Genomic DNA, 27757 nt, shown 5'->3' with positions numbered 1-27757 from the left:
ACTTTTTTACTAAAACTTACTCTCAGGGTGGAATCTTTATACTATTTTACCTGGTTTATTTCAAGCAGACTGCGTGTTGTCAAACTGCACATATTACGGAGGCAAATTAAGAAGAAACAAATTAAGGTGGACTAGCCTGAAGAAAGTCAAACACTTTTAACCAATGCATTTGCCCATAACGAAATAACTACCAAGCCACAGAACCAACAAATTTTGCATAAGGATTTCACTGCCAAGTCACATATGCAAAGCATTTCGCCATACGGATTTCCTTCCCAAGCCCCAGAACCAATGCATTTCGCCATAAGGAGTTAAATGGAAGCCACGTCTCAAATGCATTTCACCATAAATATTTCACTGCTAATCCACAGAACCAATGCATTTCGCCATAAGAATTTCATTACCAACGCGTTTCATCGTTAGGATTTCATCAGAATGAGTGGCTTGGTGTGATCCGAAGAGAGTTGCACATCTAAGGTCGGATGCACAGTACACTGACAGTAGCAGTATACAGCCAGTGTAGAAGAGGGGAAGTCTTTGTCCCCCCAAAAAATGATGTTGGGGACACATGACCTTGCAATTTCTTTGCACTGCATTTTATTGTGCAGTGCTTACTTATAAAATCATAAACAAATAAGCAATGGCAGCCTCCATAATAGAATGGAATGTACAATAAGAGATACAGTACCTCGCACTTTTCCACCGCTGGCTGCTGCCCGCACTCCGAGCTGTTACCGGCCACGATTCCGGCTCGCAGGCTCTCACTGTCTCCCGTCCCCTCCTCCATGGAGTAAGTTTTGGAGCGATTGCTGTGGCGATGGGATGAACCCCGACTTTGTGCCAGGTTGAGCTGCTTGCGGAGGACCCGGTTTTCTTCCTCCACTTCTCGCACGCGCACCTCCAGACTCTCCCGCTGGCTTGAGGCTGAGTAACGTGGACTGTGAGGCTGCGTGTCCAGCGGAGACAGGGAGACGGACTTCCCATCTACAAACAAAGGGGATAGCAGAACATGGAATAAGAAGTGTCTACAAAACATTTGTTTTCTTATGTCTACATTACACAAAAACAGTGGAACGTGTACTACGGTAAAATGGCGTGGCACGCATCCCAATCATGGAGGGAATTGGAGTCCTGTAGACTCTGCCGGGAACTTTCCAGGAGTAAAAGGAATGATGCTTCCAATATTCATGGCTCCTGACATCTAAAGAATACCCTCAGGGAGAGGTTGAAGAACATGTGCAGTTGGGAGAAATGGATGGTTAGACATGGTGAAATGCGTCACTCAGACCCGCCCCCCTCACAGCTCAAAGCAACAATTTTGTGGTATCTGGCAGTGTCAGGTGGAACAATGAAGAACCAATTTAGCATGAATAGTGTCAACAAGCACCCGGACTGCCCCCTTGACTGGGGAAGAGCAGAGGCGGGAGACTGGCCCACTCTCTCAGGAGCCCAAAAGGCATTATGGGAGAGTAGACGAGCGTTATATGTGACCTATAGACATTACTTACAAACGAATAATTTAACGTCACAAACGGGAAGTGTTTCTACCTATTGAATGACAATCGGGATATCAAAGCTTTATATGGTAAATAAATACACCTGAGTCCTTGACAATACAAACCATTCTCAACTGTCTCCGACATACTTTGTTTGGAAGACCCTTATGTTTAAACTAAGTTTATCTAAATTTCTGGGGCACCAATTATCCCTCATGTATCATACAGGAAAAATCAACTTGTTAACCATATAGTAGCCTCCACTCATCTGGAATGACAGGAGACTCCCACATTATTTGCAGACCTCCTGCACTCCCAACAAAGTAGGCAATTCCCAGTGAAGGACATAAAAAACAGTTGCCGGCCGGTAAAGTAGGCGGGAGGGGTTTGCTGTGATAATGCAAATTGTGTCACCAAGCACTGCCCACCCAGCTCAGTGAACATAGGGGGGGTAAGACTGTTACATCATACACATTGCCCCACCCATTGATTGCACATCCCCACCCACATCTTCTATCCATCCCTTCTCAAGAGGAAACACCTAAAACACAGATTAATATTGGCCTATCCTTCAGAGTGGGATGTATCTAACTTTCAAAGGAGGTTGATAAGTTGCACGTAGCAACCAATGAGATTCTAGCTATTATTGTAGTTCATATAATGTACTGTACTTGACAAATGAGAGCTAGAACCTGATTAGCTGGTTACTATGGGCAGCACCTCCACCCATCGTCTTCAGAAGTTTTGATGCATCAACCTGATACTTCTCAACAATTTGCAAATGAATAGAGGCAATTCTAATCAAGCTTGCATCGTCCCTTCGACACATCAGCGAATAAAAACAGGGACAAAATTGATTACGCCCCTGAGAACTGATATTCGTCAGTCAGCGATAGTCTCTCAATATGGCTTCCTTCGCACTTTCCCTTGCCTTCCTTTGCAGGTATATTTTATGCAGTATCTTTACAATTCATGGCATGCACACAAGAAAACAAAAGGAAAAAGGAACCATATTCTGGAAGATATATCGTTGCGAGAACATAAAGTGTTTCTATCTGAACGCATATACCAACGACTGGCTGTTTAAGTATGATTAATGCTTTATGTTACGTATATATCACAGCTATCACCGGCAAACATATTTTTTTTATGCTGCCGTTATTCAAAGTCGGGTCTCTCAAAAAGAATAAAAAAAATACACTAAAAGTGTTGCGGCAAGAAAAAAAACAATAAGAGTTTCTTATCGGTTGTAAATTCATTTCCTGGCCGCCATGGCAGAAATCAACTCCTTCAAGCCTCTTTGAGATCTCGGTGGAGTATCGCCGCTAGTGAAGCCAGGTCCATTAATTAAATCCACTAGCGGATTGGTAATTAAGGTTGTGCATCTGAAAAAGACTCTGCTCTTTTAATTTGCCTGTTTGCTGCTTAATTGATCTGTTAATTAAAAGCATGGGCCATAGTTGCTCGTTTAACGCCTGTATGTCCCTAAATGTCTAGATTTCAGACGGCGGTTTACACTCTATCTGTGCCAGAAGGCTAGAGAGGCGAATGCATTGTGGGTAACTCTACTGAGCAAAGCGTCACCCTCGCTGCAACCTTTTGTCGATCTGTTAGCTAATTACGGTGACGCGTAGACAAGTTTTAAAGGCATTGTTTATTTTTTCTTGGTTCTCAGTGCTGAAATGCAGTTGCCTTATTTACAATAGCGAATGCAGCAGTGATACTGACAGAGGTACTAGTAACTGATACTGTATGGACTAAACATATTGGAGACAGGACTGGCAACACTTGGACCTCCTGTGGTAGGCCTATGGAAGACTACATCTTGAAGTGGTTCTCCAACTTTGGTCTTTAATCAATGTGTCCACGTGGGAGTCCATACAAATCTATAGCTACATGGGCCTAATGTTATATAAGTGACGAGGTTTGGGTCTGTAAGGCTTTAAAAGGTTATCTTGGGGCATTAAGCCTGGAGAAGTGATAAAGCAGTGATAAGTGCAAGGTGATAATGCACCAGCCAATCAGCTCCTAACTGTAAATTTACAGATAGGAGCTGATTGGCTGGTGCGTTATCACCTTGCACTTATCACTGCTTTATCACTTCTCCAGGCTTAATACATCTGCCCCCTTGTTAGATGTACATTATATTGCAGCAGGAGCGGAATTTAGGAGTTTATATATACTGAAGGAGGGGCAACGTCCTCTTTTCTTCAGGATTCTCTGCCCTTTTTCTTTTTGATTGCTCATTAATGTTTATTTATTATTTATTTATTAGCAGTTTCTTACATAGCGCAGCATATTCCGTTGCGCTTTACAATTAGAACAACAATTATAGAACAAAACTGGGCAAAGACAGACAGACAGACAGACAGACAGACAGACAGAGGTAGGAAGTCCCTGCTCGCAAGCTTACAATCTATAGGGAAATAGGCATTGATACACAAGGATAGATGCTACCTGTCACATAATGGTTCCCCAGGTTGCTAGGTTCTTAATGGGTTGTATATGATATGATCACCCAGCAATGTTGGAAGACAAAATGTGAGTTTATGTGGACTGTACAGAGGGGATGTAACTTGATAGGGAAGCTGTGAAGGTTATGTGTGTGGGTCTGAAATTTGGTAGGCTTGTCTGAAGAGATGAGTTTTCAGAGAACGTTTAAAGGTTTGGAGACTAGAGGAGAGTCTTATTGCGCGTGGGAGTGCATTCCACAGAGTGGGTGAAGCCCGGGTAAAGTCCTGTAATTTTGAGTGGGAACAGGTAATACATGTGGATGAGAGACGCAGATCTTGTGCAGAGCAGAGAGGTCTGGTAGGGAGATATTTTGAGATGAGTGAGGAGATGTATGATGGTGCAGTTTGGTTAATAGCCTTGTATGTAAGTAAAAGTATTTTATATTTGACACGGTAGAATACCGGTAACCAATGGAGGGACTGACAGAGCGGATCAGCAGATGAAGAACGTCTGGCGAGGAAGATTAGCCTCGCAGCTGCATTTAAAATGGATTGAAGTGGTGGGAGCCTATGTTTGGGAAGACCAGTAAGGAGACTATTACAATAATCAATGCGGGAGAAAATGAGAGCATGGATTAGAGTTTTTGCAGTGTCTTGTGTAAGATAAGGGCGTATTTTGGATATGTTTTTGAGGTGCATGTAAAATGATTTAGAGACAGATTGAATGTGTGGAACAAAGGACAGTTCAGAGTCAAGGGTGACACCTAGGCAACGAGCTTGTTGTCTAACCTTTCCCATTCGGAGGAAATGCAGCCTGGAAGGAAAGCAGCCAAGCAATGGTAGTTATGGGACACCTTGCACCCCTTTCACAGGGCGAGCTGTCTCTGCCCAAGGTGGTGATGTTGGGGGGGTTTCTGTGTTGTTTAAACTCCGTGCCTAATTGCTCTACAAAGGCCTACCATGCTTCTTACCCAGGAGTCTTGTTGTTGCACACAGGAAGTCACAATTTAAAATCACTATGAAGCTGCTCCACTGCCATAGGGATTCTCGAGGCGCCAGTACTGTGTGGAGACTGGTGATGCCCAGGACCTGTACTACAAGAGATGCCCAGAACCTGAACTAAAAGAGATGCCCAGGACCTGCACTACAAGAGATACCCAAGACCTGCACTACAAGAGATACCCAGAACCTGTACTACAAGAGATGCCCAGGACCTGTACTACAAGAGATGCCCAGGACCTGTACTATAAGAGATGCCCAGAACCTGTACTGCAAGAGATGCCCAGGACCTGTACTACAAGAGATGCCCAGGACCTGTACTATAAGAGATGCCCAGAACCTGTACTACAAGAGATGCCCAGGACCTGTACTACAAGAGATGCCCAGGACCTGTACTATAAGAGATGCCCAGAACCTGTACTACAAGAGATGCCTAGGACCTGTACTACAAGAGATGCCCGGGACCTGTACTACAAGAGATGCCCAGGACCTGTACTATAAGAGATGCCCAGGACCTGTACTATAAGAGATGCCCAGAACCTGTACTACAAGAGATGCCCAGGACCTGTACTACAAGAGATGTCCAGGACCTGTACTACAAGAGATGCCCAGGACCTGTACTACAAGAGATGCCCAGGACCTGTACTATAAGAGATGCCCAGGGGTGTGTGGCCTATCTGTGTGTGGAGGTGGACGTGCTGGGCCTGGTCTCCTGCTCAAAATCTATATTTAGCCTTCCTTTGGCCCTTCCAGCTTTTGCTTGCGCCCCACCAGTGGTTTACTTAGGCTCCCCTGCACTGGGTAGGTGGGTTTGCGGAGCCGGCGGGTGCCCCCTGTGCCCGTGTGCGGCCTACCTGCCTAGTTGGAGCCGGGAACTCCAGCCGGGTGCCATCCCGGACCGGAAGTGACGCGACGGAGCCCTGATCGCGGACTGCAGCAGACTTTCTATAGCCTCAACGGTACTCTCCCCACCTGCCTCCTGCCCGACTCCACTGTGCGGTGTTCCGCCCGCTGGCCGCGGCGCCCTCTGTGTGGCTCAGTGCGGCGGGAGAGTGTGACGCGGATCGTGTGACAGAGCTCCCGTCGCTGACCGCGGCTGGCGCCGCCTCCACCAACGAGTTCTCCCCCGCTAGCTGGGGCGCAGGTACCAGCGCTGCTGCGGCTCAGGATTGGAGCCCGGCGGCGCCATCTTGGAGTCTGGCAGGCTTTATTAACTGGAAGCTGCGGTTCTGTGGGGTGACACTGCCCTGCTCTTACTGTGCTGCAGGTAGTGGGGGCTGCTGGGAACCCTCTCCCCTCTGCTTTTGGGGGATATTGACTGCCCGGGCTAGGCTCTGTCAGAGGAAGCAGTGATCCTTGGAGGGGCCTGCAGCTGCCCTTACCCCACTTCTCACTACTCCCACCCTGTGTTATAGTGGGCTCTGTGACCTCTATTTTCCTGGCGCATAGTGACTGCACTACTGAGCGGATTCCTTGCCTGAATACGCTCTCTCTGCCTGACCAGGGGAACCAAAGCTGTGGGACCCTGATGAATCTCACCCCCTTGGTGCTGCTGTCTCACTTCCTTGTATTATAACAAATCATCTTGCCTATTGGAGTAGGCACTGCCATGTGAACTTATCCCCACCTTCCTGGGAGTGGATGCTTCCTTCAACCACCATGTGCGGCCATCTCGAGGAGTAATGGCTGACACCTTCTGACACATACTTCCGGCATAGCGACCACGGGTTTGTCTTACTACCCCTACACTCTTCTGCTAGACCCGACACGGCAACGCGGCCAATACGATATGTTCGCATTCCACGACCATGCAACCTGGTTTCTATAGCCTCAGCTGCACCTGTCCCTCTCTTTTACATGATTGCTGCGTAGTGCTCTTCAAATATTTGTCCCCAACTGCGTGAAACGGGAACGAGGGAGTGGGCTCCGTGTGATTAGTGGCGTCCAGTCATCCTGTGCTTATGTTTCCGTTCTTGTCATAAAGGTGCTGTCGCTTACATCCTCTCCCTGCTACTCTTCATTGGATTACCCTCTCCGGATTCAAAAGCCGCCCTTTCATGAGTCGCAGGAAACGTAAGGGAGTAAGAACCTCAGTCCGCCTGTCTGCAGTTCCCCCCCGCTCGGACCTTCGAAGATATCTCAATCTCCAAAAAGATACGGACATGTCAGCCCCGTCGACGCCCACCTCTCCCGCTCACTCTGAGGGGTCTGGGACACAAGTCGAATCCAGAGCGATCACACCTGCTCTGGGCTCCACTGGACAACAGGATATGCAGAAAGTCCTTAAACTCTTGCAGTCCTTGCCCACCAAGGCAGATTTCACATCCTTGGAGAGTAGGCTTCGGGACGTAGTACACTCTGAAGTGTCCACACTTCGGTCCAAATTGACTCAGCTGGGCTCTCGCATCGAAACGCTGGAGTCTACTGGAGAGGAGTCCAATGCTTTCCATCATGCATTGGTGGACACCATTAAACTTCAAGCAGAGGAGATTCAGAACCTACACGACCATCTTGACGATTTAGACAATAGGGGACGCAGAAACAACCTGCGGGTGAGGGGCATCCCTGAGGACATACCCCAACAAAACATCCCAGATGTCCTAAACAAAATCTTCGGTGCAGTCCTGGAGACCGATCCAAGCGACCCCATTGTCTTCGACAGAGCACACAGGGCGCTGCGTCCTAGAGGCCTGCAGTCTGACCGGCCACGAGATATTATCTGTCGCCTACATTATTATAGCCAAAAAGACGAGATAATTAGAAAACTCCGGAACTCCGGCGACTTAGACTTCAATGGCTCGCCTATTCAGGTTTTTCAAGATCTTTCTCGTCACACCCTACAATCTAGACGTCAATTGAAGCCCTTAACGGACATCCTTCGTAAGAATAACATCAAATATAGATGGGGATTTCCCTTCAGCATTACAGCCACTAACGAGGGTCGGACGGCCACGATTCGGACCCCCGGAGGATGTCGCTCTCTTCTGCTCCACTCTGTCAATTGATCCAGTGCAGACCCCTGAGTGGCAATCCGTACGCTCGAGGATCCGCCCCCCTCAACCCCCACGGGTCGGCCCTCCTTTTCAAACAGTGGGCTCCCCCCCAGCATTGCAAAAGCGGAATCGCTCCTCCCCGTCCTCTGCATCTTCCTCACCGGCTGCGAAGACCTGAGTATCCCTCTATTTGATTTGTGACTTTTGCTTATGACATGGGAACTTTCAGCCCATGGACAGCTGTGTCGCCACGCAGGGACTCTGTGGAGGGGGCTGTTACCCATTGGATGGATTTCCGCAGTGAGATTCTATGCAGTCGGAAGGCGCAATGCCTCCCAGGCCCTGTTTCTTTCTTTCTTTGATAATTGCCTTTGGCTTGAGGGGTCTGAACGTTGTATAACTCGTTTAGGGAGATGACCCCACATCTCTACCAAAGTATATACTGCTTTAAATTAGTTTGGGGTGCGTATTGTTATCATTATGTTGATCAGTTGTGTTTGCATTCCTGTGGTCGCTAAAAAATTTAATATATAATTTTTTTTTCTTTATTATTATTATTATTATATGTGGTTTGTGTCGGAGGGTGGATCCGTTCCTCCCTTGTTACCCCGTTTGCACCGCAATGTCTGGTCCCGGACCGATCCATGGGACTATTGTCTCCGTCGCTCGAACAACCGGGAGCGGTGTCTTGTTTCTTTTTTGGTTTCTTGTTCGTTTGTTCTATACTGTTATGTCTTTTTGCTCTGCTGTTCTTCTGCCCTCTTCTTCTCTTTTCTCTTTTTTCCTTCTGGTTCTCTCCTCCCTTCCTGCGCTAGCTGGATTTGCTTGTGCTCGACCCCTGCCCCATTTTGTTGGAATCTTTATGAGGCTAGATCCGACATTTTTTCTTTTTTTTTCCTTTTTTAAGCCAAGAATATGGCGCTGATAAATGTGGTTTCTATTAACGCCCGGGGACTCAACATTCCTGAGAGACGGTCAAGGGCCCTGCGAGAACTTAAGGCCGAGAAAGCAGATGTTGCCTTTGTGCAAGAAACCCACTTTAAAGAGGGAGCAGCCCCTTCTCTCAGGAATAGGGACTTCCCTACAGGTTATTTTTCTAATAATACTGAAGGTAAAACCCTAGGGGTAGCAATATTGTTCGCCAAACATGTTGCCCTTGCTGATGTTGTATGTCATCAACTTATTCCCGGCAGGGCTCTGCTTCTTAATTGCAATGTGGCCAATAGGGCTCTCACCTTTCTTAACATCTATGCCCCGAATAAGGCACAGCCGGCCTTTTTAGAAAGGGTCCTTACCCTAGCCCAGCCCCATATTAACGGAATTTTGCTCTTCGGTGGGGACTTAAATTGGTCCCTGGAACCTCGTTTAAACTCCTCTAACCCCTCGCCTAGGTACTCTGATAAACTCCATCGTAGGGTCCGGAGAATTCTACATAACTTCCAACTCATTGATGTATGGAGGATACAACACCCCTCTACTCGTGACTTCACTTTCTACTCACACCCGCACAACACTTACACTAGGATTGACTACTTATTTATCACTCATAGGTTTTTACACTTGGTTGAGGTCTCTGCTGTGGGTAACATATCCTGGGCTGATCATGCTCCAGTCTCTTTGGGGGTTCGTTTGTCCCCTCCTCGCCTCAATTCTTACACATGGAGATTGAATGAGCTAATCCTTCAGGATCCGTATTGCCAGCAGCAGATTAGGGAAGCTATCACTGAATATATTGACGTGAACGACACTGCTGAGATCTCTAAAGTGGTGGTCTGGGAGGCCCATAAGTGTGTTATAAGGGGCAAACTCATACAACTGGGTGCTCTAAGGAAGAAACAACACATGGCGGCTCGGGTGGCCTTGATCCAAAAAATTCTAGCCCTAGAACTTCTCCATAAATCCGCTTTGTCAGATGATACCCTTCAGCCTCTATTATTGGCTCGGAAGGAACTAGACTCACTTATGTCTCACAGACTGAAATTGGAGGCGAAGAAATGCCGTAGTCGGTATTTTCTATGGGGGAATAAACCTGGGAAGCTGCTGGCACGGGCACTCCAGGCCCAACGGGCAGCATCTTTTATATCCAAGGTTAAATCACATGCCGGACCAACACAGAATACCACGACAGAGATAGCAGCAGCCTTCCGAAGTTATTACACCGAGTTATATAACCTCAGAGGTTCTACTGAAGCCGGGTTTTACCTCTCCAGAAAGGCCTCTATTGCAGAGTTCCTACGTGAAATTAATTTTCCCACACTTTCACCAGAGGAAGTTGAATCACTCGAGGCCCCCTACACTCTTTCAGAGCTTGAGGAAGCTATTAAAACTACCCCTAATGGCAGAAGTCCAGGCCCCGACGGGATCCCGCTGGCATATTAGAAGACATTTGGAGATGTTTTGTTGCCACTGATGCTTAGAGCCTTTAATCAGGTTTCGGACCGGTCCCCCTTCTCTCCCCAGTCTCTGCTTGCACACATTACGGTGATCCCTAAGGAGGGTAAGGACCCGGCCCAATGTTCCAGCTATAGGCCCATTTCCCTGTTAAATGTAGATTTAAAGCTCTTCGCCAAATTAATGGCGAATCGCCTAAAACTCTTTCTTCCGACCCTAGTGCACTCGGACCAAGTGGGGTTTGTCCCGGGCCGTGAGGCTACAGATAACACCACGAAGGTCCTGGATTTAATTTCTTACGCCTCAACCTGTAAATCTCCTTCTATTCTTTTCTCCACTGACGCGGAAAAAGCGTTCGATAGAGTTGATTGGGATTTTTTGTTGGGGGTAATGGAACACTTGGGCTTGGGCCGAGTAGGTCTCCAGAGACTTGGGGCCCTGTATTCTGGGCCCGCGGCTCGTGTCCGTATAAATGGGGAGCTGTCGGACACATTCCAGATACGGAATGGCACTCGTCAGGGTTGTCCTTTGTCACCGCTTATCTTTGTGCTATGCATGGAGGCCCTGGCGAGGGCCATTCGTCAGAACGTGAACATCACGGGGCTGCAGGTGGGAAAGACGGAATATAAACTCACCTTGTTTGCGGACGATCTCCTCGCAGTGATATCCAACCCTCTGACCTCAGTACCCAATCTCCTTAAAGAATTTAAGCGTTTTGGCACTCTCTCCAATTTCAAAATTAACTTGCAAAAGTCCACGGCATTAAATTTAACATTGGACCAGACGAGTCTCCAAGTTCTCCAATCCATTTCGCCCTTCGCATGGCACCCAACACAATTAAAATATTTAGGGGTGATCCTCCATAGGGATCTTTCTCAGATTTACCACTCAAATTTTCCCCCACTTTTATCCAAACTCCAATCTGACCTTACCAAATGGGGTGGGAAAAAAATTTCATGGATAGGTAGAATAGGGGTAGTTAAGATGAACATCTTACCCAGAATCCTGTACCTGTTGCAAACATTGCCCATCGCTATCCCTCGATCATGGTTTACCTCCCTACAACGTAAGATTAGAGACTACGTTTGGGCGGGACGTAAGCCACGATTTAAGCATGACATTCTTTTTAGACGAAAATACCAAGGAGGTCTCCAACTTCCCCACTTTTTCTCATACTACCAAGCAGTACTCCTTACGAGAGTAATGGAGTGGAGCCGCGAGCTCCATAGGAAACAATGGGTGGATATCGAATTGGCCTCTCTTCCCTCCCTTAGCTCGGATTCCCCTTGGCTCTCTAAAGTCCCCCGGGTAATGCATCCACTGGCTGGCCCTATATTTCTGTGTTGGCGTCTTCTACGTACCCTTCCTCACATTTCCGCGCCCCCTTCTCCACTTTTGCCATTGTTTGGGAATCCTGAGTTTCCCCCAGGATGCCACTCCTTGTCGTTTTGTTTATGGCGAGAAAGAGGCATCCTGAGAGTAGATCAGCTGCTGGACGCTTCTGGCGTGATACCCTTCCCCGAATTGCAGGCTAAATGGAATCTACCTAACAAAGAAATATGGAGGTATCTTCAAATTAAACATTACCTAATGACTTTTTGCTCTTCTGGGAGGGGTAAGCGGGCTATGACTTTGTTCGAGCAGCTGTGTCTCTCCCAATCATATCCCAGACACACTCTATCTACGTTTTATAAATGGATAATAGACCACAGATTTTCTACCCAACCTAAGTATGTCAAGGATTGGGAACTAGATCTCGCGGGTTTAGTAACTACAGATGATTGGGAAGATATCTATAATAATACTTTTTCCTTAACTACCAATGTTTTGGCCCTGGAGACTCACTACAAAGTACTCACAAAGTGGTATAGATGCCCAAATCTCCTTGCGAAAATCTACCCCGGAGTACCCAACACATGTTGGCGATGTAGGACAGCCGTGGGTACCCCCCTACATATATCGTGGGAATGCTCTCTTCTTCAACCATATTGGAACAAAGTGGTGGAGGCAACTAACATTATTCTTGGCGAAGATCTACCCTGTTGTCCTAGTTTTTGGCTATTAAATCTTACTCGTACACCCAGACATCGACTTAAGAAATCACTATTACGCCATATTTTAAGTGCCTCCAAGGCAATCATTCCAGTACACTGGAAATCTACAGTGATTCCTACTATGAAGGAGTGGAACGCCCGCCTAGATCATTATATGGCAATGGAGGACTTCATTGCATCACTAGAAGTGAGAAACACATCCTTTAATGCCACTTGGAGCCCTTGGCTCGAATACAAAGAGACAATCTATTATAAATCTTCCCTTTGAGGATAAAACCTCATTTTCTCTTACATTTAAGTAGCCCCCTGCTATTGATGTAGCAGGGATCCATGAGTTGGAAGGAGAGAACCCCCCCCCCCCCCCCCCTTTTTGCTCTAAATCTTTTTCCTTGGGATACCCTTTCCCCTCCTCCCCTATCTTGGAAGTAACTTTACTCCTTTTCTCTGGGCTCTTTCTCTTTTGTTCTTTATCTTTCCTCTCCCTCTTCTATTTTTTACATATCTAAGTAGTTGTAACTCTAGATTTGTTTCTGGAGACACAATATGTTAGTCGAAATGCAGCATTCCCTTTACGGATCCTGTTAATGCTCACATCTCCAGGCTCTTTTTGATGTTGTATCTCGATTATGACTACTCGTTGTTTCTATTTTTGAAATTATCAAAAAAAATTAATTTGCAAAAAAAAAAAAAAAAAAAGAGATGCCGAGAACCTGTACTGCAAGAGATGCCCAGGACCTGTACTACAAGAGATGCCCAGATCCTGTACTACAAGAGATGCCCAGGACCTGTACAATAGATGCCCAGGACCTGTACTACAAGAGATGCCCAGGACCTGTACTACAAGAGATGCCCAGGACCTGTACTACAATAGATGCCCGGATCCTGTACTGCAAGAGATGCCCAGATCCTGTACTGCAAGAGATGCCCAGGACCTGTACTACAAGAGATGCCCAGGACCTGTACTATAAGAGATGCCCAGGACCTGTACTATAAGAGATGCCCAGGACCTGTACTACAAGAGATGCCCAGAACCTGTACTACAAGAGATGCCCAGGACCTGTACTACAAGAGATGCCCAGGACCTGTACTACAAGAGAGATGCCCAGGACCTGTACTATAAGAGATGCCCAGATCCTGTACTGCAAGAGATGCCCAGGACCTGTACTACAAGAGATGCCCAGGACCTGTACTATAAGAGATGCCCAGGACCTGTACTATATGAGATGCCCAGGACCTGTACTATATGAGATGCCCAGGACCTGTACTGCAAGAGATGCCCAGGACCTGGACTATAAGAGATGCCCAGAACCTGTACTACAAGAGATGCCCAGGACCTGTACTACAAGAGATGCCCAGGACCTGTACTATAAGAGATGCCCAGAACCTGTACTACAAGAGATGCCCAGGACCTGTACTACAAGAGAGATACCCAGGACCTGCACTACAAGAGATGCCCAGGACCTGTACTACAAGAGATGCCCAGAACCTGTACTACACGAGATGCTCAGAACCTGTACTATAAGAGATGCCCAGATCCTGTACTACAAGAGATGCCCAGGACCTGTACTACAAGAGATGCCCAGGACCTGTACTACAAGAGATGCCCAGAACCTGTACTATAAGAGATGCCCAGGACCTGTACTACAAGAGATGCCCAGGACCTGTACTACAAGAGATGCCCAGGACCTGTACTGCAAGAGATGCCCAGGACCTGTACTACCAGAGATGCCCAGGACCTGTACTACAATAGAGATACCCAGGACCTGTACTACAAGAGATGCCCAGGACCTGTACTACAAGAGATGCCCAGGACCTGTACTGCAAGAGATGCCCAGGACCTGTGCTACAAGAGATGCCCAGGACCTGTGCTACAAGAGATGCCCAGAACCTGTACTACAAGAGATGCCCAGGACCTGCACTACAAGAGATGCCCAGGACCTGTACTACAAGAGATGCCCAGAACCTGTACTACACGAGATGCCCAGAACCTGTACTATAAGAGATGCCCAGGACCTGTACTACAAGAGATGCCCAGAACCTGTACTACACGAGATGCCCAGAACCTGTACTATAAGAGATGCCCAGGACCTGTACTACAAGAGATGCCCAGAAGCTTACTGCAAGAGATGCCCGGGACCTGTACTACAAGAGATGCCCAGGACCTGTACTACACGAGATGCCCAGGACCTGTACTACAAGAGATGCCCAGAACCTGTACTACAAGAGATGCCCAGGACCTGTACTACAAGAGATGCCCAGAACCTGTACTACAAGAGATGCCCAGGACCTGTACTACAAGAGATGCCCAGAAGCTGTACTGCAAGAGATGCCCAGGACCTGTGCTACAATAGATGCCCAGGACCTGTACTATAAGAGATGCCCAGGACCTGTACTACAAGAGATGCCCAGGACCTGTACTACAAGAGATGCCCAGAACCTGTACTGCAAGAGATGCCCAGGACCTGTACTACAAGAGATGCCCAGGACCTGTACTACAAGAGATGCCCAGGACCTGTACTACAAGAGATGCCCAGGACCTGTACTACAAGAGATGCCCAGAACCTGTACTACAAGAGATACCCAGGACCTGGACTATAAGAGATGCCCAGAACCTGTACTACAAGTTCTAAGTTGCAGCAGTGCGGGCCGGTGTCTGCACAGTGAGTCACGGGCTCCGTTGCAATTTGCTGCAGCTATATTGATCCTGTTATATATGTGGGGAGTGAGACGAGCTGCTGGCAATGACTTGACGCTTGTTTCTTTAACTTCAGGCCTTAATAAGCAGCAACTCGCTGCCAGTTTATTAAATCTGATTCTATAAACCAGCATTCTGAATCCTCTACATTCCTGGCGGCTTTTGCGGCTTCTAGGATGACTACCTAGTTGGCTCATCAGCCCTTGCTTTTGAAGACTGCCCACCTTGCTCATCCACGGCCTGCTTGTAGGGGTTACACCATCGTCTGAGGCTCCACACTCGCTCTCATGCCTTCCTAAACTTTCCATGTTTGCGACCATTGCTACCATCTCCTGCACCTGCAGTCACCAGTTGAACATTTGCAAAAACAAAGATACACAAGACCTACTCTACCTACCCCAATGTGGGGTTATTGCATCCATTGTAGGGTAATACAACAGGGGAACTTCTGTAAACTGTCCAGGGTCGTGAAGTATTTGACAAACGATCAACGAATGCCATCTGCAGAGGAACACACAGCGTCCTACCCGATCTAAGTCGTTTTATCTTTATTGGGCACTAGGTAGCTAGAAAGAGGCTCCGTCTTCCAAATCAACACTAAGGTGATCCTTTACAGAGATATAACGAGCCTCAGATTTAATAAAGGCAGAAAAGAAAGACGCCTTCAGACCGCTTGGGAATTTGGATCAACGTGTGTAAATGTGCTGAGATCGTGGAGATTATTTTGTTTTTCGAGTTGTGATCGGAATATTGAGGACAGCTAATAAGCCAGGCAAGGTCAGGGCAGACGTTGTCAGACGTTCCGTGTCACTCCTCCGAACTGAGGGCCTGACTCGTGTTTGTACACAATGGCTGATGTTCACGCAAAGGATTATGGGAAGTCTGAGTGTGTACTGTGATCGCAATGCGCATGTGCTAGAGTGCCGCTGCGATCCCGCTCGCAATGAGGGTTTCACGGAAAAGTGATTGGCAGGTAGTGACCGTTTGGAGGTGTAAACGGACTGCTTGTGGGGAGTACACGGCTAATCCTTCGGTTTTCTGCCGCCCTGATACTTACTTCAGAGTCGTCTGCTGACGCAGCTATGTTTATATACCCTGCACTTGTCCTGTATTGTATTGAACTGTAAAGGGGGGTACTCACGGAGCGATCGCTGCTTAAAATCTAAGCAATCTGACTAGATTGCTTAGATTTTAAGCAGCGATCACGCCGTGTGTACTCCTCACAGTGATAGCGATGCGCAGCCCCACGCATCGCTATTGCTGGTACTAGATTGGCCAATCTAGCAGGTCGCTCACTTCACCCACTGGGTGAAATGAGCGCCCCCCCCCCCCCCGTCTCCCCCCGCACGCTCAGCACACATCTCTCCCACATCGGCCAGTGAATACGGCCCTTAAGTCACTGTTTTCTTGTTTTTGCTTATTTGTCTACGTACTTGGGCGCTGCGGATCCCTTGTGGCGCCAAATAATGGATGATAACAATAATAATACTACACTGAGACACCTGTACAATATGGACCCGATGCAGACATACGCGCAAATTGTCCATAGATGTTCATAGATGCCCACGGGGTGCAAGGAAAAAAATGGCATATATCTCTTAGATTCCGCCGCTCCTTCTCATCTCTTTCTGTATGCATGCGCCATGTGCAGGAATACTACCGGAACAGATCACGGCAGTGTAACCTTTGTCCGCTTTTTAGCACTCGCATTATCAGAGCAGCTGCCCTGGCATGAATAAATTGATACACTGACCCGGGACTACATCCCTTACTGCGGCAAATACGTTATTGGAGCAAATCTGCGGATACCGATAAATAGGCTTCTTCGTCTTCACTAATCTAACGTGATTTCCTATTGTCAAGGGGTCAAAGCTATGCAGGCAAGAGGCATAGTCTAACTTCACCCAATTAGGAGGGTCAGGAGGTATGTGGCTGCAATGCACAATAAATGCAACATGTATTTTATATGACGTCTGTTGGAAAACACACATGTATCATGCTTCATACAGTCATGCTAACGGGGGGCACTGAGTGCATTTCCGAGCTGAACGAATCTGGAGTCAGCTGATTTCTCTTTATAATTGACAATCTAGATCACAAAAACAAACAAAACAAACACTACGGCCTCAATGCAAATTCTGCCCATCATCTCAGTTGGAACACAAGCAGAAGGATCAACGTTTTGTCAACCTGGGTAACACGGCTGTTATTATAAATATAAAAAAGAATTGGGTGAGTGGTTTTTATGGTTTCTAAGAGCTCGGCTCACAGGCATGGAAAAGTGGATAATATATGTGTCATACAGAGAAGAAAAACAGCCTCTCTGATTGAAGTCCTGTAACTAGTACAGAAAATATACTCCGGCTGGAAGACCAGCAGAAGGGATAAATGGATCTCAAAACGCAGGCCGGAACGAACAAGTGCCCTGTGCAGTTCTCAAACAGAATTAAAGCCACAATCAACTTATTTTATTTCTCTCAGAGGATAGTGCACACTTGTAACATGTCAGAATAGTTCCAACTTGCAGAAAAATCACAGTGCATCATACCATATATTTGTGAATGTCTGTCCCACGGTAGATATTTTCCTTTAAAAAAAAAAAACCATCATCTTAAAAGGCAGCAAGACGCCCCAGCCAAGAGACCTCAAAACCAAACCATGACTGCAAGAGCTCCGGCTCACAAGGGGGCATAGTTAACCTCAAGTACATAAGTTATTGCTGAGGGATATAGAAGATGTCTAGATAAGATAAGAATTGGATTTTGCAAATACAGGGGTCTATTTACTAAAAGGCCGTATTCACGGGCCGCTTTGGGGAGAGATGTGTGCTGAGCGGTTCACTCAGTACACATCTCTCCCCCCGCTCAGCACAGTGCGATGTGTGCTGAGTGTGTGGGGGGAGACGGGGGGGTGGGAGGGGGGGCGCACATTTCTCCCAGCGGGTGAAGTGAGCGACCTGCTAGATTGGCCTGCATGCTGGCCTATCTAGCACCAGTGATGGGTACATCGCTGTGATGGGTACACACGGAGTGATTGCTGCTTAAAATCTAAGCAATCTAGTCAGATTGCTTAGATTTTAAGCAGCGATCGCTCCGTGAGTACCCCCCTTAAGCCTTGGAGACAGATGAAGTGTACAGAGATAAAGTACCAGCCAATCAGCTCATAACTGTCATATTACAGAATGTCTATGCAAAATGACAGTTAGGAGCTGATTGGCTGGTACTTTATCTCCTTCCACTTTGTCTCTGTCCAAGGCTTCGTAAAATAGACCCCATAGTGTACTGTAGGAGTAATGCGACTGCAAATTGCAAAGAAGCAGGGAAGTCATGGTGATCGGGAGGGCTTCAGATTTGGATGTGTCTCATTTATACAGATGGAGCCTCGCCTACTTTGCTGCACCTAGGTGCACCAAGGCTTATTAGCATAAGCCTTTCATCTATTGTTCTCAGTTGCAATACAATACAGAGAGAACAATACAGCAGGGGATTAAGGGGGTCATTCTGACCCGTTCGCTCGCTGCTTTTTATCGCAGCCGAGCGAACGGGTCCCCACTGCGCATGCGCCGGCGCCGTAGTGCGCCGCCGGAGGCCGTAGCAGGGCTGCGATCGCCTCTGCCCGATTGACAGGCAGAGGCGGTCGCTGGGCGGGAGGGGGCAGAACGGCGGCATTTGGCACATGCAGCCGGTGCGGGCCGGGGAGGGGCGAGTAGCTCCCGGCCAGCACGCTAAAGCTGCGCTGGTCGGGAGCTACTCTTGAAGTGCAAAGGCATCGCCGCTGTGCAATGCCACAGCTACGATCAACTTGGAATGACCCCCTAAATCATTACAGCAGGGGATTAAGTCCCACAGCACTGGCTTAATTAATCCTATTAAAGGGACAGATGAGCAGGGCTCCATCTGTATAGTGAGACTTGGCTATAACTTTCCAAAATATCATGAATTTCTGGCAACGAAGTCTTCGGATTGGTTACTTATAAAAGCACGTCATTGGCAAGTAGACAAAGCTTGTGGACAATAGAACTCAAGTGACACTGTAAAGGAACAGATATCTGTCTATTTAAATAAACAATTAGACCAAAGTATTTCTACAGGTAACCCCAAATTGCGGCAAGTAGCACGTATCTGGGGCTCCAGGCAAAGGGGTAGGAGGAAGGGGTGGGGACATGTCAGTAAAATAATTAAAGGTCCTCATTTACTGGGCCTGGTTGAAGACGTTTAGAAACAGACACTCCCGGTGAACTAGTGAAATATTATGTTGCAGTATGAAGGTTCCAAGATCCATCTAACTTTTTATGCAGGGCCCTCAAGTCAATTACCGCCTTAATTGCTGTTCTGACCCCTCCTAGATGTCTGGGCTGTGAGAAAAGCTTTAATTAATCAAACGAGATATCATTTGAAAATCTCAGTTGGCTAATGCAGATATTGAGCCTGAGAATTTGTCTGTCGATTTGGGCACCCATTCTAAATGCCACTTCGCCAATACACACATCAATCTTAGGAGCCTGTTATCCAGAGACGCGTCTACTCAGAAACGCGTTAGTTATTGGAGTAATCAATTATGAACACTGTACAGTAAAGGGCATTTCAAGAAGAACAAAATAGTTGACAAAGTGCACACGAATAAGCTAAAAACGATCAATAGCAACAGACTACAGCTAGCAGGTAACAAGCTTCCATGAAATCTCCAAGACCGCAAGCGGGAACCCAAGACAGGGGGCAACATTTAACCCTAGAACCTGAACCGCTGCCACAGCTCTGTCCAATCAGCTATTGTCTAATAAGTGAATAGAAATCAGATAGAATGCTAACTCCTTCTAGACATCATGCCAAGATGGGGTCCCACCATCTACTCCAGATTCCAACTGAACCTCCATGTGGCTCCTCTTTCAGGGGTCTATTTACTAAGCTTTGGATGGAGATAAAGTACCAGCCAATCAGCTCCTGTCATTTTTCAAACCCAGCGTGTGGCGTGACAGTTCGGAGCTGATTGGCTGGTACTTTATCTCCATCCAAGGCTTTTTTCTGGCGGGTGATGCCACGATTAGAGGCAGATGGTTCACCTTCTCCTCTCTGTCTTCCCTATTTAATTGCAGCTTGAGTTCTTCCTTACATGTATATTTTCTGTTGTGTTGTTTGTATAGTATTAAAAATCAAATAAAGTACCAACCAATCCGCTCCTGACTGCCATGTTACAGGCTGTGTTTGAAAAATTACAGTTAGAAGCTGATTGGTTGGTACTTTATCACTCTCCAAGGCTTGATAAATCTGGGCCTATGTCTGAAAAACTCCCAAAATGACAAGTATTGGCAATGGAAATTGGGGCACAGACAGGGAATACACAGGTCTGTTACTTGGAGGGGCAGTCATGGGGGTTAAAGGTTAAACAAACCAACAGGGGGATGCGGTCAATTTACCTACAATCAAAATCCCGACCCCCATTGACAGACGGTCTAAATCCCAACAAGCTCACAATACCGACATGGTCAAAATACCGACATTTAAAATATCGACAAGGTCAATAACCGACATTTAAAATGTCGACAGGTCAAAAAGTCGACAAATTTTTTATGATTTTTAATTGAAACCGACTTGTTCATACTTTACCATCCCAGTGGACCTGGGGAATATAATAGTGTGCCGAGTGCAGCTAGGCATCGTGCCCGAGGGGACGCGACACACATATATGGTGTCCACAATGACCTATGCCGACATACACACAAAAAAACACAATGAAAAACTTGTGTCGACTTTCTGACCTGTCAACATTTTAAATGTCGGTATTTTGACCTTGTCGGGATTTTAAATGTTGGTATTTTGACCTTCTCGGGATTTTGACTGTCGGTCAAAACTTGACGGAATTTTGACCGTCGGGATTTTGATTGTAGGTATTTCATACTAAACCCCCCACGGGAGTCCGTGGATTGGCTGCGAGTTGGCATGTCAGGTTACCCTCATTGACTGGATGCATTAATCAGGACCCACAGATTGGTGGAGAGCACAGGACACGGCGGCAGGACTGGAGATGAATCTATGTGGATAACACATCGGTAAATAAAAGCTCACTCATCCATCTTGCATTTTAAAAAACAAAAACACATTTTGACCCATACTGACACCTAACAATCACAAATGTCCGGGATTGTTCTGAGACGCCCAAACAGACACCCGAGACAATATAAATGTGAACATATACAGCAGGGAATTCGCAGAGGGACTTCTTTCCGCAGATAAATCAGGATTGTGTGGCAGCTGTACAGCTGGCAGAGTCTGATGAATGGACTCCAGTGACAATGCAGGAACACATCTCTCATGTTGACCAGCAGAGCTGTCAGGAGACATCCAGTTCGGAGACAGGGAAACTGAGCTGCAGTCCGGGACTGCATGCTCGGAGAGACAATGCGGCCACTGAGACGCCAGCGTGTTCCTGTGTCATGTCAGGGTATCACGTGATAGGGCTGCACTGGTGCCCCATATACAATCAATGATAATTATAAAATTGCCAATAAAAGGAAGGGAAGACAGAAAGGGTCATTTCCAATGGTGCAAAGGCTCATTTGTGCAGGATTCTTTTTTATCATTTCCTATTTGTGTCTTACATTTGTCATGGCCCCGCGTGGGGTGTAGGGAACATCAGAGTGTGCCTTACTGGTTGTTTTTTTGTGTGCAGAATTTGAATGTCCATGAAGTGCTGTCAGGACACCACCCCGGAGGTTGTCAGGACACAAGGGAGACACGGTAACTGGGGGGGGGGGATGTATAAACCTTCGAAAGGAAGTGCAGGTGTTGCCAATAGCAACTAATCATATTCTAGATATCCTTTTATAGAATGCACTAGATAAACTATAGCCACAATTTCACTAGTTGATATAGGCAACACCCCCCCATGTCCTCAAGAGAGGGTTTGATAAACCTACCCCTACGGGTGTGAGGAGCTGGCACTAGGACTCTCCGTTGTCTCCCTCATGCCGCTCAGTGTTAAAAAGGGAGCTATTTCCATTACATAGCAGACCCTAGTGAGTGGCTGCACATTCAGTGATGTAACTGGCTCTAGTGATGTGATAGGTTGAACTCTCAGGGATGTCAGTGGTTCCTAGTGACTGGATAGGCTGCACTCTCAGTGATGTCACTGGTTCTAGTAATGTGATAGGCTGCACTCTCAGTGATGTGCCTGGCTCCTAGTGAGTGGATAGACTGCACATTCAGTGATGTCACTGGTTCTAGTGATGTGATAGGCTGCACTCTCAGGGATGTCACTGGTTCCTAGTGACTGGATAGGCTGCACTCTCAGTGATGTCACTGATTCATAGTGAGTGGTTAGGCTGCACTCTCAGTGATGTCACTGATTCATAGTGAGTGGTTAGGCTGCACTCTCAGTGATGTCACTGGTTCCTAGTGAGTGGATAGGCTGCACTCTCAGTGATGTCATTGGCTCCTTGTGAGTGGCTAGGCTGCACTCTCAGTGATGTCACTGGTTCCTAGTGCCTGGATAGGCTGCACCTGCACATTCAGTGATGTAACTGGCTCTAGTGATGTGATAGGTTGAACTCTCAGGGATGTCAGTGGTTCCTAGTGACTGGATAGGCTGCACTCTCAGTGATGTCACTGGTTCTAGTAATGTGATAGGCTGCACTCTCAGTGATGTGCCTGGCTCCTAGTGAGTGGATAGACTGCACATTCAGTGATGTCACTGGTTCTAGTGATGTGATAGGCTGCACTCTCAGGGATGTCACTGGTTCCTAGTGACTGGATAGGCTGCACTCTCAGTGATGTCACTGATTCATAGTGAGTGGTTAGGCTGCACTCTCAGTGATGTTACTGATTCATAGTGAGTGGTTAGGCTGCACTCTCAGTGATGTCACTGGTTCCTAGTGAGTGGATAGGCTGCACTTTCAGTGATGTCATTGGCTCCTTGTGAGTGGATAGGCTGCACTCTCAGTGATGTCACTGGTTCCTAGTGACTGGATTGGCTGCATTCTCAGCAATGTCACTGGCTCCTTGTGAGTGGATAGGCTGCACTCTCAGTGATGTAATTGGCTCCTAGTGGCTGGATAGGCTGCACTCTCCATGATGTCACTGGTTCCTAGTGATTGGATAGGCTGCATCTTCACACTGTATATGTTGATACAGCCAACAAAATGGCCCTATCCACTCTACAGTACAGTATGTAGGTGACCGATACATATGATTTCATTTGTGTATTATAAACTATATATATTCACCAGTTTTCTTCTTCGATTATCAAATAAGAAATAAACTTTGACAGTACAAAATGGCGTTACGAATTATTACTGTTGTCATCTTCCTTACAAAGAAGGGACTTATTTTGGACTGGGAGGAAACAAAATCCTTTTTCCTCCTGTTCAGAGCTTTGCATTGGGAAGGTTTTCTATACAAAGCAATCGCTCCACGTGACTCATTCTGTATCCACTGTTCTCATTCTTTCCCGTCCGTTTACAAGACGCTGGTGCCTGTTGAAGAACAAAGAGCCAAGCTGGAAACTCAGTATGACGAGTGACATGGAGAGAAGAGATTGCATCCTGGTGCCAGTCCACCTCGCACCACTCTCCTGGCAATACACCATTATTTATAGAATGCCTTCTCTCTGTGGCTCCCTGCCTGGTGAGTGCAAGGCTGTCCTAGCAGCAGGCGCGGCCAAAAATAACACAATCGCCCCTCTCCTGACTCCCGATATGTTCATTTCCTATATCTGCTGAACAAAATGGGCTGAGGTGCAAAATAAGTCTGCTTGTGAAATAGTGTGATCTTATCTAGGCAGACCACAGCCTAATGTAGTTAACATTTCATCAAGGCAGAAGCCTTATCAGATGAATTAAGGGGAAACACAAGGATAGCTTGGGTAACAAATTCACTGGCGGAAGAGAAAGCAGAGAGCATAAAGCTCCATAGCCCAATATTGGTAGAAGCTATTTGCGCAGCTGCACCCCTGCTATTTACGCTGGGATGTTCAAGGTAATTGTAATAGCCTTTGTCACAGCATTCCACGCACTGCAATACATTCTGCTCCACCTGTGATTCAATTTTTATTCACTTTTATTTATAAAGCAAAGTGCCAGGTAGGGCAAATAACAGGGGCATGGCACAGCTTATAAGTAGGAAATGAACCGGCTGCTGGCAACACTGCCCCTGCCCCATGCGTACAAATCTGCCAATTGCCACAATGTATTTCTAGCACGTCAGACAGCCACTAAGGGCCAACTTTATACCTGATCGCTCCTCAGGTCTGCGATCAGATAGTCGCCACCCACAGAGAGTGAAAACCCGCCCGGTGAAAGTGTGCGAATTCTTGTGTACAGCAGGGCCGGATTTAGGGGGGGGGGTCAAGGGGTCCCCCCCTAACACAGCAATAGCCACGCCCACTTTTGAGCAGACAAGAGCTCTCCGGGGAGAGCCTGAGGCACAACGATGTGCTGCAACTTATACCAAAGCAGCACAGAGGAGCCAGGAGAGCAAGGGTTACAGAGCATTTGCCCCTCACTTGCTGGTGTGTGGGTACTAGGGCTAATAAATACAATTACCCCATAGCACAGTCACATGTACATAGAACAATCACAAAGCTCTATCTCAGTCTCACTCAAAAAGTTCAGTCAGAATTGAGAGAGGAGGAGTTAGGATTGCAGATGGGAGGAGTTGGGACTGTAGGGGGAGGAGTCGAGATTAAACAGTAAACCGCCCCCCCTAAAGAAAAGTATAGATCCGTCCCTGGTGTACAGCGTGCGAAAACTTTGCCAGGCAGCGGACATCTGAAAATCCGTTCGCAACTCACTCACCATCTAATGATTTTTGCATACTGTGCAGTGTGTGCGCAGCCCAGGACTTACTCCTACAGTGTGATAGAATCAGGCTGATCAGGGCCGGTGCTGATGTCACACACCCGCCCTGAAAACGCTTGGGAAGGCCTGTGTTGTTCCTGAGACTCCCGGAAAACGGTCAGTTACCACCCACAAATGTCCTCTTCCTGTCAATCCCCTTGCGTACACCTAGCGATGGAAATTTTTCGCACCATTCTGATGCCGTTTGGCGTCGCGCCTGCACACTGCGGTGCATACATATAGGCAGTGGTTCGATAATCGGCCACTGTGCAAATCCGCGTACCAGCGATCGGGTCTGACTCTGGTCTTTTATCTGAAGATGTAAGATAGAGAGACGTCCCCTCTAGAATTATTTAGTTACAGCAATTATTTCAAGTATATTATTCAGCTCCGTAATACATAGCTTTTGACAAATAGTAATTGGGAATAGAGGCTTCACTTGCTATTCAGCCATCGAATAGTTCACCAATGATGGTCCCGATCGATGCAGTTAAGTGCTGCACAAATGACGGCCAGAGCCTTGCGCTGTGCATCGGTAAAAATGCTGCGCCGCATCACTGTCAGGCATCTGCCATTGACAGAGGGGAAACACTGGGCCGCCACCATCAATGGCAAAACCAGTGGCCATCGGTGTCAAAACATCGATCAGTTATCACATTTGATCTTTAGGACAAAATTGAAAAAATATATATATATATATCACCACCAGCCACCAAAAAACCCCATTTCCGCTAGCAATAGGGCTTTCTATAAACCAGCCGCGATTCTCCATTCTCCATTGCAGAACATTACGTTTAACTTTAACGGGTTAATATCTTCTTCTCTCTGAGGGAAGGAAATTCTCCGCATTTGCACGGATGATTAGTTGCAGCTGCTCTTCAAGAGAAATTTCAGTCCATAATTAAGTTAAACTTTTAATGCCTTTGATTTGCATATGACAGAACTCACATCTCTTGTGCTCGGAACAATACAGGCGAGATTCCGCCCGCGATTGTCCCGGACCCTTTATCCCTGCCGCCAGCAGTCCATTTACATATTCTTTTAAATTAAAAGGCAAGGACAATTATTAACAAAAAATAATTGTATAATTAATAAGAAAAAAAAGTTTGATAAGAAAAGCGTGAGCGTTAGGGGCTGTGTGCGCTGTAACTGGAGAACTCGGAGGTAAATTCCGCAGAGATCAACTAAATAGGACTCTTACACCATCTTTCACCAGACTTTGGCTGCACGTTATAGGGATATACAGTAGGAAGGCCTTTAAGCCTGGACTGCGCTCTGGCTCCTGACAATCTGTGTAACCAGCCCTCAGGGAGACCCTTAAGGGAAGGTCCGGAGACAAATACAGAGAAGAGAAGGTGACAACGCGATTCGCTTCGTTATGAAGTTGTGTCATTGTGCGTCAGTGGGCAGGGCCATTCTAATTCAACTCCGTTAGCTGAAAATAAGTCTTATTCGCATCACTATGCACATACAGTAGGATACACAAGCGGACTATGCTGACTTAAATGATAAGCGGCATGCCTTTATTCTATGTGTGACATCGGCTGTATCTGCATACAAAATGCTACGTTACAGTGTTTTCCTAAAAACTGTAGCGTAGCATTTCATATGCAGATACAGCTGCGGTCGAACACAGAATATAGGCATTCCGCAGATCATTTTAATCAGCATAGTTGTGCGTCCTATCAGCTGCTAACACAGCCTGTAACATGACAGTTAGAAGCTGATTGGTTGATGCTTTATCACCATGCAATTTATCACTCTCCAATGCTTGATAAAATAAGAATTTACTTACCGATAATTCTATTTCTCGGAGTCCGTAGTGGATGCTGGGGTTCCTGAAAGGACCATGGGGGATAGCGGCTCCGCAGGAGACAGGGCACAAAAAAGTAAAGCTTTTACCAGATCAGGTGGTGTGCACTGGCTCCTCCCCCTATGACCCTCCTCCAGACTCCAGTTAGGTACTGTGCCCGGACGAGCGTACACAATAAGGGAGGCAATTTGAATCCCGGGTAAGACTCATACCAGCCACACCAATCACACCGTACAACTTGTGATCTAAACCCAGTTAACAGTATGATAACAGAAAGAGCCTCTTAAAGATGGCTCCTTAACAATATAACCCGAATTTGTTAACAATAACTATGTACAGTATTGCAGATAATCCGCACTTGGGATGGGCGCCCAGCATCCACTACGGACTCCGAGAAATAGAATTATCGGTAAGTAAATTCTTATTTTCTCTATCGTCCTAAGTGGATGCTGGGGTTCCTGAAAGGACCATGGGGATTATACCAAAGCTCCCAAACGGGCGGGAGAGTGCGGATGACTCTGCAGCACCGAATGAGAGAATTCCAAGTCCTCTTTTGCCAGGGTATCAAATTTGTAGAATTTTACAAACGTGTTTTCCCCCGACCACGTAGCTGCTCGGCAGAATTGTAATGCCGAGACCCCTCGGGCAGCCGCCCAAGATGAGCCCACCTTCCTTGTGGAATGGGCCTTAACAGATTTAGGCTGTGGCAGGCCTGCCACAGAATGAGCAAGTTGAATTGTGTTACAAATCCAACGAGCAAACGTCTGCTTAGAAGCAGGGGCACCCAACTTGTTGGGTGCATATAGTATCAACAGCGAGTCAGATTTTCTGACTTCAGCCGTGCTTGAAATGTATATTTTTAAGGCTCTGACAACGTCCAACAACTTGGAGTCCTCCAAGTCGCCAGTGGCCGCAGGCACCACAATAGGTTGGTTCAGGTGAAACGCTGATACCACCTTAGGGAGAAAATGCGGACGAGTCCTCAGTTCTGCCCTATCCGAATGGAAGATTAGATAAGGGCTTTTATAAGATAA

General features: G+C 46.8%; 1 protein-coding gene across 2 annotated transcripts in view; it reads right to left on the bottom strand.

Annotated features, from left to right (window-relative positions):
• LARGE1 (LARGE xylosyl- and glucuronyltransferase 1) overlaps nt 1–27757 on the bottom strand; it is a 464898-nt gene that overhangs the window by 250776 nt on the left and 186365 nt on the right. For both annotated transcript variants that reach the window (XM_063929035.1, XM_063929036.1), the window contains exon 3: nt 689–984. In XM_063929035.1, the coding sequence (XP_063785105.1) occupies nt 689–984 (296 nt within the window). The remainder of the gene's footprint in view (nt 1–688; nt 985–27757) is intronic.

Source organism: Pseudophryne corroboree, chromosome 6 (assembly GCF_028390025.1).
Source record: "Pseudophryne corroboree isolate aPseCor3 chromosome 6, aPseCor3.hap2, whole genome shotgun sequence".
NCBI classification, from domain to species: Eukaryota; Metazoa; Chordata; class Amphibia; order Anura; family Myobatrachidae; genus Pseudophryne; species Pseudophryne corroboree.
This window is presented reverse-complemented; position numbering and strand designations above follow the sequence as displayed.